Raw genomic sequence first — 17,514 nt, forward strand, 5'->3', positions numbered from 1 at the left:
GGAAAATAATGCCAATTTAGCTGTATCCTGGTGAAGCCACATGGTGCCTTTTGGTGAGCGTTGCTTTGTACTATACTATTATATATTAATAATAGATAGATTGATTGAGTAATTTCTCTATCCTAAAATATAAGATAAGGATTTAATAATTCGGTATCATAGCCAAGTTTCGATCCGGTGAGTGGTGGGTATTAAAGTTTTAACAATCATATTGTTAGGGAACTGATGAGGGAGAAATTATTATAATTTTAAGAAATTTACATATTCAATGAATCAAAGAAATATTTCACATAAATGCCACTAAAATTTGAATATCCCAAATCAATGATTCCAATTTCAATGATCTCAAACCAATATACTGTATAAAAATGAAATTTTAAAATGTTTTCAATTTAAAACTAACGTAATCATAATCGTTGAAACATAAGCTAATTTTAAGGCTTTATTCTCTTCATCCCTTTGAATTTCATTGGCACTAGTCCTTCTTCTTCTTCAACCTCCTTCCCTCCCTCAACATCCATGGGATCAGGAGGACATTCCTCTTTGCTATCTTCATCTTTACAGTGATGAGCTTCCTCGTTATAGTGAGGATTATAACGACCCGTGATATTACCGCGCCATAATTCCATTGATTCCCATTGTCCCACGAGGCAAACTATAACAATAGTATAATTATAGTCGGTAAAAAATTTTGAGAGCAGATAAAAAAAATAAAAATATGTTATGTATGGATGACAGCTCCCCCATTTTGCCTGTCGTTAGTAACTGGCTGGTGCGTTGCTTTTTGGGCAAGCTCCAAAGCGTCATCAATTGACATGTCCTCTCTATACCTAGTAATATAAAGAGTGTGTATATCATTATATAAATTGTACTCCTCCGGTCCTAATTATAAGACTCAATTGATTTATTTGAGGAGATTAAGAAAGTAAGTTAAGTTGGTTATTTATAATAAATAAGCGTTGTCATTCCTAAAATATCCTTGCTAATTAAGTATATTGGCTAAAACTATCATTATTAGAAGGATTATCTTGGAAAAAAATGTATAAATATAAGAGACAAAATGGATTGGGGTCTTATAATTAGGACTAAATAAAAAGTCAAATGAGATTTTATAATAAGGACCGGAGGAGTATTATAGAGCTAAACTTGATGGAAATTTATGGATGAAAGGTTAACTAACTTTTTTGCTGACACGAGTTCTGCCCCTACTTCCAGTTATGACATAATTCTTTGTTAATATTATATCTTCCTTAACTAGACTGTTGATGCCATAAAGACTTGCGATTTGAAAAAAAATTTATTGTCAGATAATTCAATTATTAGGAAAAAAGAATCATCAACTATATTCCTAAAAACTTGTAATACCTTTTTGGTTTGAAAATGGGTTGGGTATGACATTAATGGATATGAATATATTTAATTAATGAGATTTGAATAATATATTAATTGAAATTTGAATATGAGAAACATTATAAATAAATGAAATTCAATTAGAAGCTTAAATGAAGAAATTAATAATTAATTTTAAATTTGAATAATATTTTAATTTGAATTTGAATATATTGCATTAAACGTGGAGCATTATAATTAAATAGTATGTTAATTGGAGTTTTAAATGAAAAAATAAATAAATAAATTTAAATTTTTATCGATTTCTCCTAAATTCCGCATCTATGATTCAAGTTTTATTTGAATAAATAAAAAGATTATACTCTTATAAAAAGTAAATCTTGAGCTATAATAAATAATGTAATTTATTATAATTTTAAATTTAATTAAATATACTAATTCGCGCATCGGGAGAAGAATTTCTAGTTGGTTAATAAAAGATGTGAGTTTCCCCATCCTCATACCATCCCTCTGGGATGGTTTGGGCAACTGAATTTATAAAAGTCTTGTCTCATACTCATCTAATTTCTCAACTCTATCAGTGGCGTTGCTTAGCATCTCATAAAATTGTTCTGTAGCTTCCCTAAGTGAAAATTTAAGTTTTTCTTCATTTTCACATTTTTGGCAATTAAAAAAAAGAAAACAATTGATATTCGGGAAAATTAATTTTTTGGTCTTTATAGTTTAGACATGTTTGTAACTCAGTCTTTATACATTGAGTCGATACAGGTCAGTCCTTATAGTTTTGACTCGGCTGTAACTCAGTCCTTGAAGTTTAATTCGTTGCAACTCGATCCTTGTAGTTTTATCCATTTTATAATTTAGTCCTTGTGTTTTTGAAAAATAAAATTATATATCTAATAAAAGGAAGGACTAAATTAAAAAATGATTAAAAGTATAAGGGTTGATTTGCAGCGAGTCAAACTTCAAGAACTAACTTACAACTGAGTTAAAACTATAGGGATTGAGTTGCACCGAGTCAAAGTATAAGGATTGAGTTATAAATGAGCGAAAACTACAAGAACCAAGAGATTAATTTTTCCTTGATATTTGCTTTAATTTGATGAATATTTTTTTAAGAAAATGACATAAAAAAAGAAGTTGAAAATTTATAAATACCAAATGAAGAATGTCAACAAAAATTTGTTATCATTTACAAATTCAGTATTGTCAACATTAAATAAAGTGTTGTTAACAAACCTGATTTGAAATTTACTAATTTTCAGCTTTTTTTAATCATTCTTCCTGTTATTTTTTCAATTGATGAAATTGAAAATTTGCTATTACCTTCTCATTGAAACAGTTGAACCTGTATATGCAGTGATATGCTTGTCTAGCTATTGTAGCTACTAGATTGGTTTTTAGTCCCCATATCTTATATACATTGTCTTCAACTGCACATTTGGTAACGGCAAAAAAATAATATAAGTAATGAAAATAATTTTTAACTCTTAAAATTTACCTTTAATTTCTCTTCCATCAATTTCCTAACTAGTCATTGAATCCACTGCTATCATAATCCATAGAAGCCAAAGTGGTTTTAAAAGAAATTATTGGAATATTATTTATATTATTGTTATCTAAGCTAAGTTGTATAAGAGCCAAATTTCGATTCCACTAATTCAATTATTTGACAAGGGAATCACTTTTCAGACCACCATTATGTATTATATCAATAATTTAGCGATGGACATATTATTAAGGACTCTGCACCACTTGGAGGTGGGGCATAATACGTAGAACCCATATTGTCTAATGGGTTAGTTCATCTTTTCTTCTTAAATTTTCATCAACCTTCTCTCTATTGTGTAATCGATATGCATATTCCTTGTATTGCCAGATACAACATCGACAGCTCAATTAGTGAGGCTTTGGCTACTCTTAACATAAAAACTAGGGGAGCAGTCTGTGGTATATTAAATTATTGTTTCCTTTAATCTACCTTTAAAAGTTTATTACTAACTCTTGTCTACGTTATTGTTATAGTTTGTAATGTGGGACAAAATATATCATGCCTACTATAGCTATCAGGAGATATTATGAGTCTAACTATCAAGAAGGAGACCAAAATGATGGTCTCGTACCCATTAAATTTGAAGGAGCAAAATGAATAAAGCATCGAATCTATGACATACGTCTAACATAGTTGCTTGGTGGCTAAATGATCGCTATCCTTTTTGGGTATTGAAAGGGTAGTTGGGCTTTTTCTTTTTTTTAAATAAGGGACAATGTTGTAAAAACATAAACATTTTAAAACATTATTTTAATATATTATATTGATTTGGAATTACTGAAATCCAAATCATTGATTTGAGATATGCAAATTTTTGTGGCATTTATTTATAATTTTCCTCTCATCGTTTGAATACACAAATTTTTGAGAATGATCATTTAACAATCACTTAAAAATAAGTATTTTCATGTAAATTGAAAAAAAACTCATTTCTCATAGTTATTTTGTATATCATAAAATTATTTCTAAAAAACTAATCTAAATACCCCTTAAATGAGTTTTGATTTAATTTTAGTATAATTTTTTTCTATTTTTTTGAAAAAAAAATAGAAGGCCATTTTCTTGACGCACAACAGCACACTCTCGCCATTTCTCCACCATCAAACAAACTATATTTCTGTTTATTTGTACTTATTTTATATATGATATAAAATTAAGAAAAGCTATTTATCAGCCATTGGTATTATGATTTATTTACATACGTATTTTCAGATGCATATATTATATTTTATATTTCTATTTTCTCATTAAAATTGTGTTTCTGATAGATAAATGATAAAGAAAAAATTGGTAAAAAAATCCCTATTTGAAAATTTAATTGGCTAAAAGAACCTGAATTTGAGCGAGTGCAATTATGATCTGTGAGTGCAACATATCTTTCGTTGTATGCAACATATCATCAATGATGTGCAACAATTATTAATATAGAAGTTATTTGCATATAGCGAAAAATATGTTACACATAGTGAAAGATATGTTGTATTCATAGATTATACTTGCATGTGTTCAAATTCAAGTCCTTTTAACCATATTAAATTTTTAAATAGGGATTTTTTTTTACTAATTTTCTGAATGATAAATGAAGAGAATGCTCTTCTAATCCTATTTATAAACAGGAAAAAAGTTTTCTTTGCTTCTATTTATATGTCATCTCATTAAATTTTTAGCATGAATGTATTATTTTATTATTCATTTATTGTTGTGTATATAGTTATTTTTTCAAAAAGGTTTACAATATCAAATAAGGGTAAAATTAAAAAATTGTTATATTTTTAAAAAAAAGTTAATGCAGTTTAAAAGTTTTTTTTTTTACATGAAACATGTTGAAAGTGCCCTGTAAATAGAATCAAATGAGTTGATTTTAAATATAGCTACAAATTTTATTTTTTTGGTACAAAAGAATTTTGCCAAGAGACTTGCTTAAGATTAATTACAGTAATGTGTAATTTAAAAATCTTCTAACTAATGATGGGAAACTACAAAATGAATACAAAATCTTACAAAAAAAAAAAAAAGATTGCGTCCAGTATCGCTACAAGTAACAAGATGACACAAACCAGAAGGCTACCCAAGGCCTTAAACCAGAGGCTGGGATGGCGTTAAGCTTCCTCAAATCGTGGGTTTGTGGGAAGCATTCCACGAAACGCGGTTTTATCCATTACCATTAGCCCTCAACCGCCGCGTCCCACGCCACGAGCAGACGGGAGGTCACTGGAGAAACGGCTTCCCCACAAATGATTATGGGCTATGGCTGGTCGCGTGCTTACTGTAATTTGATTAAACAATCATTTGTCATGTGAATATGGAGGGCAGGCCCACAGCCGTTAAAGCGCATCAGGTCAAGCTTCATCTCCTCCCAATCATCACCGTTTATCTTCATCTGGTGGGCCCCACCCAAGTACATGAGTGCATCAACGGGATTTTCGTCCGCTCCATCGCGCCACTCTGTCATTTTCCCTTTCTTGACTGGCTCAGTGGGGCCGCTCCAGTTCCTTCGTCGGTCCGTCTTTCCATTTCTATGCATTGCCACCTTTCGCTTTTCCTTCCTTTCAGTACAAGAAGCTCCAAAAAGTTGCAGCAACAAGCCATCAACAATCATGGAAATGCAGCAACAAGGCGACACTCACAGCGTAAGAGGCCCCAGAAAACCCTACTCCAACAGCATTTTTCTCCATGCTTGTTTGTTTTCGTCCTACATTATTGAGACATTCTTGTATGAATTCCCCCCTCTTTAACTCTCGACGTGTTTTCAGTCATTTCGGTCATGGTATGCGCCTCTGTAAATTACTGGTTTGGATCCTTGAGGTTGACCGTTTGTTTTGATGTTTAGCGTGACTGTTAAAACATCACTGGAACTTCTTGCTATTTGTCCCCTTTGGAATTGAAGGCGAGTCTGTGTAAAATAAGATTTGGAATGGGGTGAGGGAGGCGACCACTAGGTTGTTTGAAAGTTTAATGCGAATAAGATTTTAGCATAATGGATGTGGCGCGTAATCTTTTTAGGGTGGAGAGTAAAAGAGTAAATAAAAAAGTTAGTAGATAGAATGGAGTCGACACATCCCAAACCTCCACCTTAGAAAGATCTGGAAATCCAGGTTGAGTGGGCCAGGTCAGAGTTGCAAACAATGCATTAACCTCGATAGGGGGGAAAAACTGATAGGACTGTTTCGATGCTGGTTTGATGTCTTTATAAATTACGTCTATGTATTAATGATTAATTATATGATTATGACTTAATACATGCGCTTAGACACACACCGACAAAACAGAGCTGGATCTTATAAATTGCACGTGTTATATATATATATATATATATATATATATATATATTATATTTTCCTTAGATGTCACTGGAGCCTGGAGCTATAATAACAGGGCTGCCCGGTTGTAAATATTAGTGCTTTTAGGCGATATTGATTTATAAATTAACATGCACAACGCTTCTGCGATGTATCGCAATGCTAACAACTCACGGAGAAAAAGATTCATAACATTTTGGTCCGTTGTTAGTATTATAGTCGTGCCCTTTTTTTTCCTATGTTATTTATGAGCATAATCTTAATCCAGTGGCTCCAATCCTTTCTATCCTCAATGGTCAACAGAAAAATTTTGGGTAAAATATAGATTTAATCTCTTAGCCTTGCCTTAATTTTCACTTTAATCCCTTAATTTCGTTTTGTCCCAATTCGATCTTCTAATTTTATCTTGATTTATATTTCTGTCTCCTAACTTCATCTCTAATTTAATCCCTAACTTTACCTCCTATTTTCTTTGGTCATTTAAATTTGTTTTATTTTCGTATAGTCCCTTGCCTTACAAAGAGCATTCAATTTCCCCCCTTAAATTTCTAACACTACTATGTTTAAAGGAAAAGTCTTATGTGGCTTCCTGGTTGCTGGTGATATGATACTAGAATTAAGTTACCAATAAGCCTTACAGGACATTTTGCTTTTTGGGTTTTTTGGCCGGAATTGGATTTTCTTTGTTTAGCCGTTTTAATTTGAGGGTGCTAGAGGGAAAGAAACATATGAATAGTCTTTGGAAGTCGAAGAATTAAATTGGAAAAGAATAGAATTAAAGGATGGAAGTGAAATATAAAGTAAAATTAATGGATAAAACTGAAACGAAATGTAAGTTAAGGGATGAAGATGAAGGATGAGTTTAATTTTGAGGACAAATTATAACCAACTACAGGAAAAAGGTAAAATCTCAAGCAAAATTAAGGAACCAGAAATGCATGTTCGCTAGAAAGCAATGACGGGGAATGGGACATTTTTCTAACCTTTACACCAATTATCTGGTTTCGTTATAGGTACATATATCAGCATTGCCTCTTCATAGAAGAATAATGATAGAACAAATGACATCATTCCAAATTCTTCTAGCATGATCATGTGTTGTGTGCTTATGACTCTAAGGAGAAACATCACTTTCGTATATCACCTTATTCATTTAAAATCATATAGGGGCTTCACGCTGCTCATTTGTCTTGCCTTAACTGTTTTATGGTTGTAAGTTTTAACCCATGACATAATATAAACTTCTATGGTTGAGAGACTTTACTTACTCAAAAGGAGGGAGGAAGATGAATGAATACTTAAGATTGAAATATCTATCAAGAAAGACTTGGCTTCTCTGTACAAGTGATATTTTAAAAACTTGGGCGATCATTTTCATTGCAGGTTGAACCTTGTGACGTGTGTGGTGACGTTGGTTACCCTGAAGTAATTGCTGCTTGCACCAAATGCAAAGTAGCTCGTGCACATGTGTAATGATTTCTTGTCTTAATTCCCTTGTCCGTTTGAATGTACATATCCAATTTGTCGGGAATGTGGGGTATCATTTAGATAACTAGTTCATTTATAAGCCTGACCTTCTTGTTCATCCATCAAATTCACTTACTTGCCTTTATGTTTGATTGTTGCTATGCTATCCCCAAAAAAAAAAAAGAAAAGAAAAGAGAAAAGAGAAAAGCCTTTTTCACCGTTTTATTTTTTTATTTGTTCAGTAATTTTTTGTGATGTGAATCAGAGGGCTAAAGAATACTTGGGATGCTTGACATATTTAATCAATTTTCTAGATGAATGCTTTTGTAGTGTTGCTAGATAAATCTCATCCTGAAATAATGTTATTTCTCTCTGTTTGCAGTTACTGTATGAAAGTTTTTCTTAAAATGGTTCCTGATGATTGGATTTGTGAAACTTGCGATTCTGGGAATGATACAGTGTCGTTAAAATATGCTGAAAACAAGAATTTCTCAAGAGATCCAGGATTTGATACTTCTGATATAGCTGAGCATGAGAATATGCACTCAACCAGTCCATGTAAAATGCATAATTCTGGCTTGCAAACTTGTTCTAGAAGCCAAAAAGTCGGTGGAACTGGGAAAGTGAAATTCATTCCCGAGGAAGAAGCCATTAGACTTTGTGGTGGTAAAGTGTCCTCAAAATCTTTTCCTGCGAATTCTTCTATGCACAAGATGTATGGGCAATCAAAAAATATCAGTGCAAAGGTTTCATCTATGAATGTGAAGCCTACTTCCATCCCACCACCTGTGGGACATGGGAAGCTTTCTAGACACAGTGGAGCTCAAAAGACTACAATAACTAATCAACAAACTAGTCATTCGTTGGCGAAAGGTAACACCCTCGATCGTCTCTGTCTATCTAGTCCCTCCTCCCCTCCTTAAAAAAAAAAAAAAAAAAACTTTCACATACTTGCGCATGCAAGGCATTTGATGGAAATATAATTTTATGCTGTGTGTGGTATTAAATTCTAACTTTATTGGAATCTCTGTAGACTGGTCAAGGGAATGTGATTGGAGAGACCACTCCTCAAGTTTCATCAAACCGGTCAACAAAGGCGAAACTTTTAGAGCAAATGCACTTAAAGGTGATGATAAAGCATCGTATTCTACACAAGCAAGCCCTCTTCCAATTAGCACTGAAGGTATCTCCGATCTGTCATAGTTATGGGCTATTTTATCCTTAAATGTTTTGCTTGCTTATTTCTTTGCACAAGTTATTGTTCTTGGGTGACATACTTGCTCAAAGATATGTTGTCTCTTCGTTCTTTCTGGTTCTTTGGTGCTGAGATACGAAGTAATTTGATGACCCCAAACTAATTATAGTTCACAGATAATTAGGGGAGCAGGTGACCTGTGTTACACTCAATAAAAAGATGTAAACAAATTGTTAAGTAAATTATTTGAAACTAATTCGGTGGCGGATCATATCCTAGTGTCAAACAAGTTTCTCGATTTTGATAAATAACAAGTAGTACCAGAATGCGTCCACTGCTTACAAAAAGCACGAAGGTATGCATTGGGCTAGATGGGCAACTTTTATCTGATTTAAATCAAGTGGCTTCCTTTTGAAATATATTATGCTATGAATATGAATTGGGATACAATTGCTAAATAATATAGATATTAAATAGAATAAGGTAAGGCTGTGGACACATTCTTCTGGAAGATTTGATTGCAAGGTATCACTCCTTTGAAATGTTGCCTGTGATTATGTTCTGTAACCACAGAAGCAGGCATTCTGAACAAAATAATTTGTATACCATATTAGGAGCATGTGTGGGAAGATCAATTACTAATGGACAATGTATATTAGCTGCAGCTGAAACCCTAGATCAGGAGTTGGAGAAGCTTACAGAAAAGGAACCATGTGCAGCTTCACAAGTGGGAAGATTTTCACCTCTTGTTCATCCTTGTACGATATTTCTGTAGTTATATAAAATTACTTGTTTGCTTCATGTTTGTCACTTTTGACCATAGTATGTTAACTTAAAATTTAGCATCTCATCATTTATACGTAGAAAAGTTTATTCATATGCACTAAGGAATGGTTTGTGCCTGTTCCAGCTGAAATCTTGGATCAGCTGGTAGAAACACCTAACAAGAAGGAACCAAGTGCAGCTATACAAGTTGGGCAGTCTTTGCCTGTTGTTGATTCAGGTAGAATTTTTATCTTAATAATTGCTTTGTCACAGCATATTTCTATCTTGTCTGTTACTTCTACATCTCCGAAAAGCTAGGATACTTTGTCTACCATAGTTTGTTGCATTAGCTTTTAAAATCTCATCATGCAAATGAAGACAAATTAAGGCTTTGGTCACATACAAACTGTGGGTTTTTAACCCGACTTCTCTCATTCCATCCCTGCATCTGATATATATGCGTATATTCTTTTTGGTGTGTGATCAGGTGTTGTCTGTGCTAATGGTGAATATGATAGATCTAATGTTGATAAGAGAGACCTGGGGAGCATTCAGATGAATTTTATGCTGTATCGCTGCTGCATGCCCTCTTCATATGCTGCCTGGAAGTATGTAACCTTTTATATGTTCTTTATTACTTATTCTTTCATCTTTTACCTTTATAGTGAAGTTCACTTTGTCTGGCCGGAAAAAAAAAAAAGTTCACTTTGTAATCCCATCCATGGCAGGAATGAACTTTTAGATTTACTTCTCAGTTTAATCTATAACTTGTAGGATATTAACTTTTAAGATGGCTAAAAGGACTATATAGATGTATATCTGTAAGCATACCTATGCACATAAGCCTCTATAGTTATGAACGTGGATGTGTACAAGAGAGTTTCAGTGCTTCCATACCCATAACAGATATTACTTATGTCGGAAAAAAACGATGTATCAGTGGAACACAAACCAATCATAATTGTAATGCTTGTATTCCCTTTTTTCCCCCTCATTGAATTGAAATTAGCTGTGGGGAAGGTATATGAGGGAATCTTTGAAGGAAATGGCCTTATGCATGCATTTTGCATGGAACAACCAATTGCTGGCATTAGAAAAGCAAGGTTATTGTGATTGGCTGGAACTTGGGAATTACAGACTATCCCCCTTTCCCTGGCTTTTGAAGTGGAGAAATTGCTTTGCTTTTAATTGAAACCTACTGCTTACCAAAGAACTGGTTGTGTTACAACATAATTTTGCACTTGTGGAGCAGTATTTTGGTTCCAAATCTCATGGCATATCATTGCCCTTCACTTGTGGTATTTTTGGATTGAGGAGATTGGGGTTAGGAACGGTATGTGAAATTTCAATTTCAATATTAAATGTTTATTTAAATCTAAAGTAAGAAAATGCCAAAACTGAAATTTCACTTCCTTCCCTTTCCCTGGATCCTCCTCGACCAAAGCATGTCCTAGTCAATTATTGCTACTTGGTAAAGCCTGCATATATTTTGGTTTAGTGGCACGAATACAGTTGTAATGACCTTCAAACTATGTGCTTTTGGCCATTTTCTAGGGGCGGATTTAAATTTCAAAACGCTGCATTGCGCGAACTTTATGATGGATTGGAGGCTTTTCCTCCATGCACTGTTCATTGTAAAGCATTCTATTATGCATGCAAACTGCCCTCAGTTGTTGAGGTGCAACCCCTACCTATATCCAGTTTCTTGATAGATTTGTTCCAGAATGACTGTCCGGGACTTCAAGACGTGGCATTGTACTTTTTTCCTTCAGATAACTGTGAGAGGTCAGCTTTTGCCTCTTACTGATGGTCCTCTTGGTTTGGAGTCATACAATTATATGGTGTGCAAGTAGCTCATACTGGTATTCACTATTAACTGTAGGTCTAGACAGGACTTAAATGACATATTTGAGTTCTTGGATGCCAAAAACGCTATGTTGAGAGGCGTTGTTGATGGAGTGGAGTTGTTGGTGTTTACTTCGAAACAGCTAAATGAGGACTCCCAGGGTATGGTACTTTGTTATCGTTTTTATATATTAGTTGTTTTTATAATTGTCACGTCTATGCTTCTATGTGTGCGCTACGTGTAGATTCATAAATTCAGGATTATTGATAGAAAACTGCAGAATGGAGGCTGCAGTTTCTAAACATTAGATTCAATGTTGTTTGATCGTTCTGCTTTTAGAGTGAGTGCTTTGGTAATTGTTTACCTGCCCAATATCCTGCCTGGCTATTGTTGCACTTCCTTCGACTTCTTCATAAAGACGTCATGAAATTGTGTTCACAGGTAGTATTGAAAGATTAAATGCTAAGAATTTCCTGTGGGGTGTCTTTCGCCTTAAAGAAGGTAGAGCCATTGAAGAGTTAACTGACACAGAGGCTGTTGACATGGATATTGACATGGTTGGAGGACAGGATGTGTTGGGTAGAGTTGACTCTGTTCAGAATCGCAAAGACAAGCCCGGAAATTTCTCTATTAATTCTGGGGAAGGGATAATACTTCAGAAGACCTCTGAGAAGGCTAAAGATAATAAAATATCTTTGCCTACTGATCTTCGAAAGAATATCAAAACAGAGTTTCCTTTTGACAAATTCCCATTGAAGTGTACCCAGGATTATGATAAAATTATGAACACAAGGTGTGCCCCACCGGGTTTTGAAGGAGTCCGTGAACTCAATGGTTCGAAACATCCGAGTCTGAAGTCAGAGAGCATCGCTTCAGTTGAGAATCGCAGAGACAGACCCGGAAATTTCCCTATTAATTCTGGTGAAGGGGCGATACGTCAGTACACCTCTGAGAAGACAGAAGATAAGAAGACCTTAGTCACTTCCAGTGGTTCGAATTTGAATGTTAGTGATAAACCATCTTTGTCTGCCGATCTTAGAAAGAATATGAAAGTAGAGTTTCCTTTTGACAAATTTCCATTGAAGTCAGTCCAGGATTATCATAAAATTATGAACACAAGGGATGCTCCACCAGGTTTTGAAGCAGTCCAGGAAGAAAGTTTACAACATCCGAGTCTGAAGTTAAAGAGTGTTTATGACTTGTATGGAAATGTCATCAGGTAGTGATACTCATTAGCTCAGAGAAAGCCCCCTTAGCTTATACAACAAATCTAATGCAAGAGATGTACAGAAACCTGCTGATTTAGATGATAGTCGCACCGGAAGCTGTCCTGTTTTATTATGAAGGGTAGACCTTGAGGTACGGCTTTTAATCTGAATGGCTTTTTAGCTTGTAGAGAGAAAGAAGAGGTATTCTGGAAGTAGCACTGTGGTCCAATGCCCAGGCTGAAGTTCAGAATGGTGGATATAGACAAGAATTAACCCACGAACAAGTACAGAAAATGCTTGCTAGCGCTCAGATTTATCACATAGTTTGTCAATTAGTTTTCAAAAACCATTTCAATCTTAATGCTACAGTGTGTAAGGTTTATTGTAAATGAAGGGACATTACGCGATGCACAAAATTGCATTTTGTTTTCTTCCCCCGCACTCCAGCTTTGTAGTTTTCTTCTCCCATGGTTAAATCAAGTTGAAGGGTGACTTTACAACCTGGTCTGCAGCGACTGAATATTAACATGGTCAGGAGAAGATTGTGCATTGATGTATTAGAAACTATCGGAAAGTTAGGAGCATCTTTTCATTTTTTTGTGGGAAAACTATTTTTCTAATCCTTCAATTTTTAACTCATTTATAACTCAATTCCTCAACTATGACTTGCTGTGATTCAATCCTTCAATTTTTTTTACTTGTTTATAATTCAGTCCCTTATCTTTTCTCTGATAATAAAGTTTGTCTTTTGCTATCACATTTGTTATCCTATGTAACTGTCTCATTGTATCTCACTTCATGTAACTACCACATCAGATATCATATGAGCATAAGTAAATTTTGTTTTTTTAGAAAGACTAATTTAAGATTCTTTAATATTATTTAAATTTCAATTTTGTTTGTTGAGAGAGAGTTTCAAATCTCACATCCTCCTCATCTCCTTGCGTCTCGTGTTGTTTAGACTATTGAAAAAAGTTCGCCTCCTTATGGTTGTCTACTTGTGTAGAATGTCATCCTTTTCTCTCCATTGATGGCTTCTCACAATAGCTGGGTTAAGTAAGCTGTGGGTTCTATTATTCACTTGGGTGTTAAAAATCATTCTATTCATTCGACTGATAAAGGCGTGGAGGAAGTGGATCTAAAAATTCCTTCTTGGCATCTTCTACAAGAATGATTCATTAATTAGATTTGCTTTGTTCTCTTAAAAATTTGGGTACTTCATTTTTTCTGCTGTAATGACTTTTAAGAATCAATTAGAATGTGTTTTTTTGCATCTAAATGAGATTAGCTAGTGGAATTGTAGTATGGTTTGTGTGGAACAATTTTTCTAGCCACATAGTATTTCAAAGGATATCTTATTAATTCTTGATATGGGTGAAGGAAGCAATTCATTTCCCTTAAAGATTGAGGAAGCTGAAGGAAGCAATTCTAAATGGAAAGGGTCTATGTCGAGAGGCTACTACAACCTGTTCGGGCTTTTACATTTGGGTATCTAGATGTTCTCTAATGAAATATTTATTACTAAAGAGATGAAATACTTGCATATACAAGTGTTCATATAAAATTGTTGCTCTGTTTATATGACTGTGCGGAATTTGTGATCTTGCTTATTCTATATAATAGGACAAGTTCCAAATCTTTTGCAAAAGAATGATCATTGGCATATTGTCTGAAGCTACTTAGCATTCACAAGAAGAGGTTTCATTGGTGAAGATCAAAGAGCAAGAAGAGTGAGAGGGGAGGATCAAAGAGGAAGTGGGAAGCATTGAAGGTGTCTACTAGGAATTAGTTGATCTTGAGACTACCATTTGTACCCAAGAATTAGAGACAGAGAACTCAATTATTTAGGATGGTAAAATTGATAAGATGTACTATATTGTACATGTAGACCTTATTGGAAATTAATAAATTAGCAATTTAGCATACTTATATCAGTATCTATTTACTTCAATCCTTGCCATTTTCATGTAATAGGACTAAATAGATTCACGCACATACAGACAGGTATGATACTAGGGTTCGAACCCTCAACAAGCTGGCAACAATTAATGAGTGAACAATAGAGCAAGTTGCCATTTTTGTGTAATATGATGCTAAATTATAGAGTGCAATTTGGCACTAATTTGTATCATACCAGTGACAATACTAAAACATTGGCTGTAATTAATCAAATTGGACCATAGTTTGACATCAAAAAAATATTGACATGTCGTCCAAAATAATATTTCAAATACATCCAAAAAGGGCTATGCCATATGTTAAGATATAAAGTCATCTAAAAAGGAACTTTGCAAAGAACATCACAGCCTTATGTTAAGATATAAAGTCATCCAAAAAGGAACTTTGCAAAGAACATCAACTTCATCTTATACTTGCTTTTGCCCTGCTAGGTTTATGGTGGAGGTATTGTACTAGTAGACTCTTGTTGTGAGTTTCTTCCAACAGTATGTGTTTTTCTATTATGCCCATAGTTTTTACAAGAAGTACACTGAAGCCGTGCATTTGTCATTCGAATCTTATTAGGTTGTGAAGGCTCATTGGATGCTCTTCTTCTTAATTTTGGAGGTCTTCTTGGTCTTCTGTGATAAGATGGAGGGTCTATCTCCTTCCTATTTGTTGCTTCCCACATTTCTTGTCCATTAATTGGTTTCATCATGGGAGAGTAACACTCAATATAAGCATCTATCTTTAAGCAATAATGCACATAATAATGAGGGTCCTCTCATTTTGCATAAATAGAGCTAACTGCATGCCTGAAATAGAAAATCAGTAGAATGTTAGTAAAATCTAAAATAGACTTATGATTCAAAACTCCAACATAACTCTAAAATTTGTAACAAACCTGCAAGGTATCTCAGTCAAGTTTCACAATCTACAAGCACAAGTCTTAGAAGCAAGGTCAACTGAAAATTTATGTGAGTAACAAGAGACCTCAAATTCAAATTCTCCTGCTTGTCGAGCAACTTGTTTTCGTGATTCATGAATTTCTTTATCCAACCTCTGCTTTGGATTTGGGCATACACTACTTCCACGACTTTTAAGTTTCTCTGCCTTTCTTTTATTTGCTTGAAATCTTGTCATGATGTAAATGCGAATCCATTCTAACGAACTAATGATTGGAAGCTCTCGAGCTTCTAAAAGCCTACCGTTAAATAATTCTGATGTGTTATTCATATTTCTTAATCATATCACACAAGTGGATGTTCTTTGCAAAGTTCCTTTTTGAATGACTTCATATCACACTTTGGATATTCAATAATATTAAAGAATATTAAATTAGTCTTTTTCTAAAAAAACAAAATTTACTTATGCTAATATAGTATCTAGTGTGGCAGTTACATGGATGTGAGATACGATGTGGCAGTTACATAGGATAACAAATGTGATAGCAAAGGACAAACTTTATTAACAGAAAAAAGATAAGAGACTAAGTTATAAGTGAGTAAAAAGTTGAAGGATTGAGAAGCAGCAAGTTATAGTTAAGGGACTGACTTATAAGTGAGTTAAAAGTTAAAGGATTAAAAGAATAATTTTTCCTAAAATTTAAGTTAGTTGTATTATCCGCAAATTATCATTGTCAACATAATATATATATATTGGTATAATAAATACTCTCACAAATAAACTCTAGTATCAGGAAAACAAAAAAAAACTCTAACAAAACATTAAACATAATAATGTTTTGTTAATAAACTCCATCAGTTCTTCTTGGCCAAAAAAAACTCCATCCGCTCTTATTATAAGGTCTTTGCATTGACCACTATTAATTTCATCAGCAAGGGAAGAGTGTGATTATAACAATCATTTTAACAAGAGTTATAGTGCATTCAACATCCCGAAATATTTTTTTTAGATACATCTACCATCTTGAAGTATTTTGTGGTGATGAATGGTTATACAATGGCAGTCCTTACGAACTAATGGTTCTATACTTCTTACTTGGTGTAGCTTGTTACGTGGGTCATGAGTAGGAACTTAGTTTTGGTCTGGGTATGCACCATTGGATTATTGTTGCATATTTAGCTCCTATTGCTGTTTTCTTGATCTTAATTGCTTCCAAAGAAGGTATTTGCCTTTTCAATTGAACTGGCCTGATTGCTTAAATGAAAGAATAATGAATAATATCCAAGTATATTGTCTCCTGCTTAGATTGAAAAATATAAAAAAAATTGCTATAGCCTCTATTCAAAGAGGAGAACTAAGTCTAGATATTATGAAAATTAAGAATCAGAAGGATTTCACTCTTACAGAATTGAATAAAAATAAGGAATTGATGAAAAAAGAGCATTCAGTACTCTGAAGTATATTTTGGTGCATGTAGCACCAAGGCAAAAAGAATATTTTAGGGTGCTAGATGTATTAAAAAATATTTCACAATGTTGAATGCACCTAAGAAAATACTTTATAGTGTTGAATGCACAACAAAATATTTTAGGGTATTGGATACACTAAAAAAAAAAAACTTCAGGTGCTAGGTGCACCTTAGCTTTTTTAAGAATATTATTATTGATACTAGGCTAACTGGCTGTAGAAATGGCCAAATGTCACTTAGTTCTTTTGTCATATTCATAGGAAGAATCTTCTAGTTGTTGATTTTTTTTGTTTTTTGTTTTTAAATTGGCATATGCTATATATTGAATTTTCTATTTAATTTTTGACCAAGCTTCATTTTATATACTCAATACTAAATGTAAAATCTAATTAAATCTGAACTTATATTTAGGGGGTGTTTGGCAACTCTCAAAAGTGTTTCTCAAAGCACTTTTCCGTAAAACGAGGCAAACTCCTCACATATTTACTTTGTAAACCGTAAAAGCATTTCTGAAACTATG

General features: G+C 33.7%; 1 protein-coding gene across 1 annotated transcript; it reads left to right on the forward strand.

The window, feature by feature from the left end:
* The first annotated feature begins 5,499 nt into the window (after positions 1-5,499).
* On the forward strand, positions 5,500-13,098 carry LOC114721824 (uncharacterized). The gene is made up of 10 exons (XM_028907690.1): positions 5,500-5,532; positions 7,585-7,670; positions 8,051-8,541; positions 8,702-8,851; positions 9,523-9,621; positions 9,774-9,866; positions 10,116-10,236; positions 11,183-11,413; positions 11,511-11,635; positions 11,916-13,098. The coding sequence occupies exons 1-10, from the start codon at positions 5,500-5,502 to the stop codon at positions 12,695-12,697; spliced, it is 2,211 nt and encodes a 736-aa protein (XP_028763523.1). The 3' UTR covers positions 12,698-13,098.
* The last annotated feature ends 4,416 nt before the right edge of the window (positions 13,099-17,514 follow it).

This window comes from Neltuma alba, unplaced genomic scaffold, assembly GCF_004799145.2.
Source record: "Neltuma alba isolate B1F8T4 unplaced genomic scaffold, ASM479914v2 tig00012070_pilon, whole genome shotgun sequence".
In the NCBI taxonomy this organism is placed as follows: Eukaryota; Viridiplantae; Streptophyta; class Magnoliopsida; order Fabales; family Fabaceae; genus Neltuma; species Neltuma alba.

What these genes read in the sequence shown, in the direction of transcription:
- LOC114721824 (XM_028907690.1), top strand. Translation starts at nt 5,500, where the DNA reads ATGGAAATGCAGCAACAAGGCGACACTCACAGC. An exon ending in AAAGTAGCTCGTGCACATGT is followed by an intron (nt 7,671 to 8,050) that starts GTAATGATTTCT and finishes CTCTGTTTGCAG; the next exon opens with TTACTGTATGAAAGTTTTTC. An exon ending in CCTTCAGATAACTGTGAGAG is followed by an intron (nt 11,414 to 11,510) that starts GTCAGCTTTTGC and finishes TATTAACTGTAG; the next exon opens with GTCTAGACAGGACTTAAATG.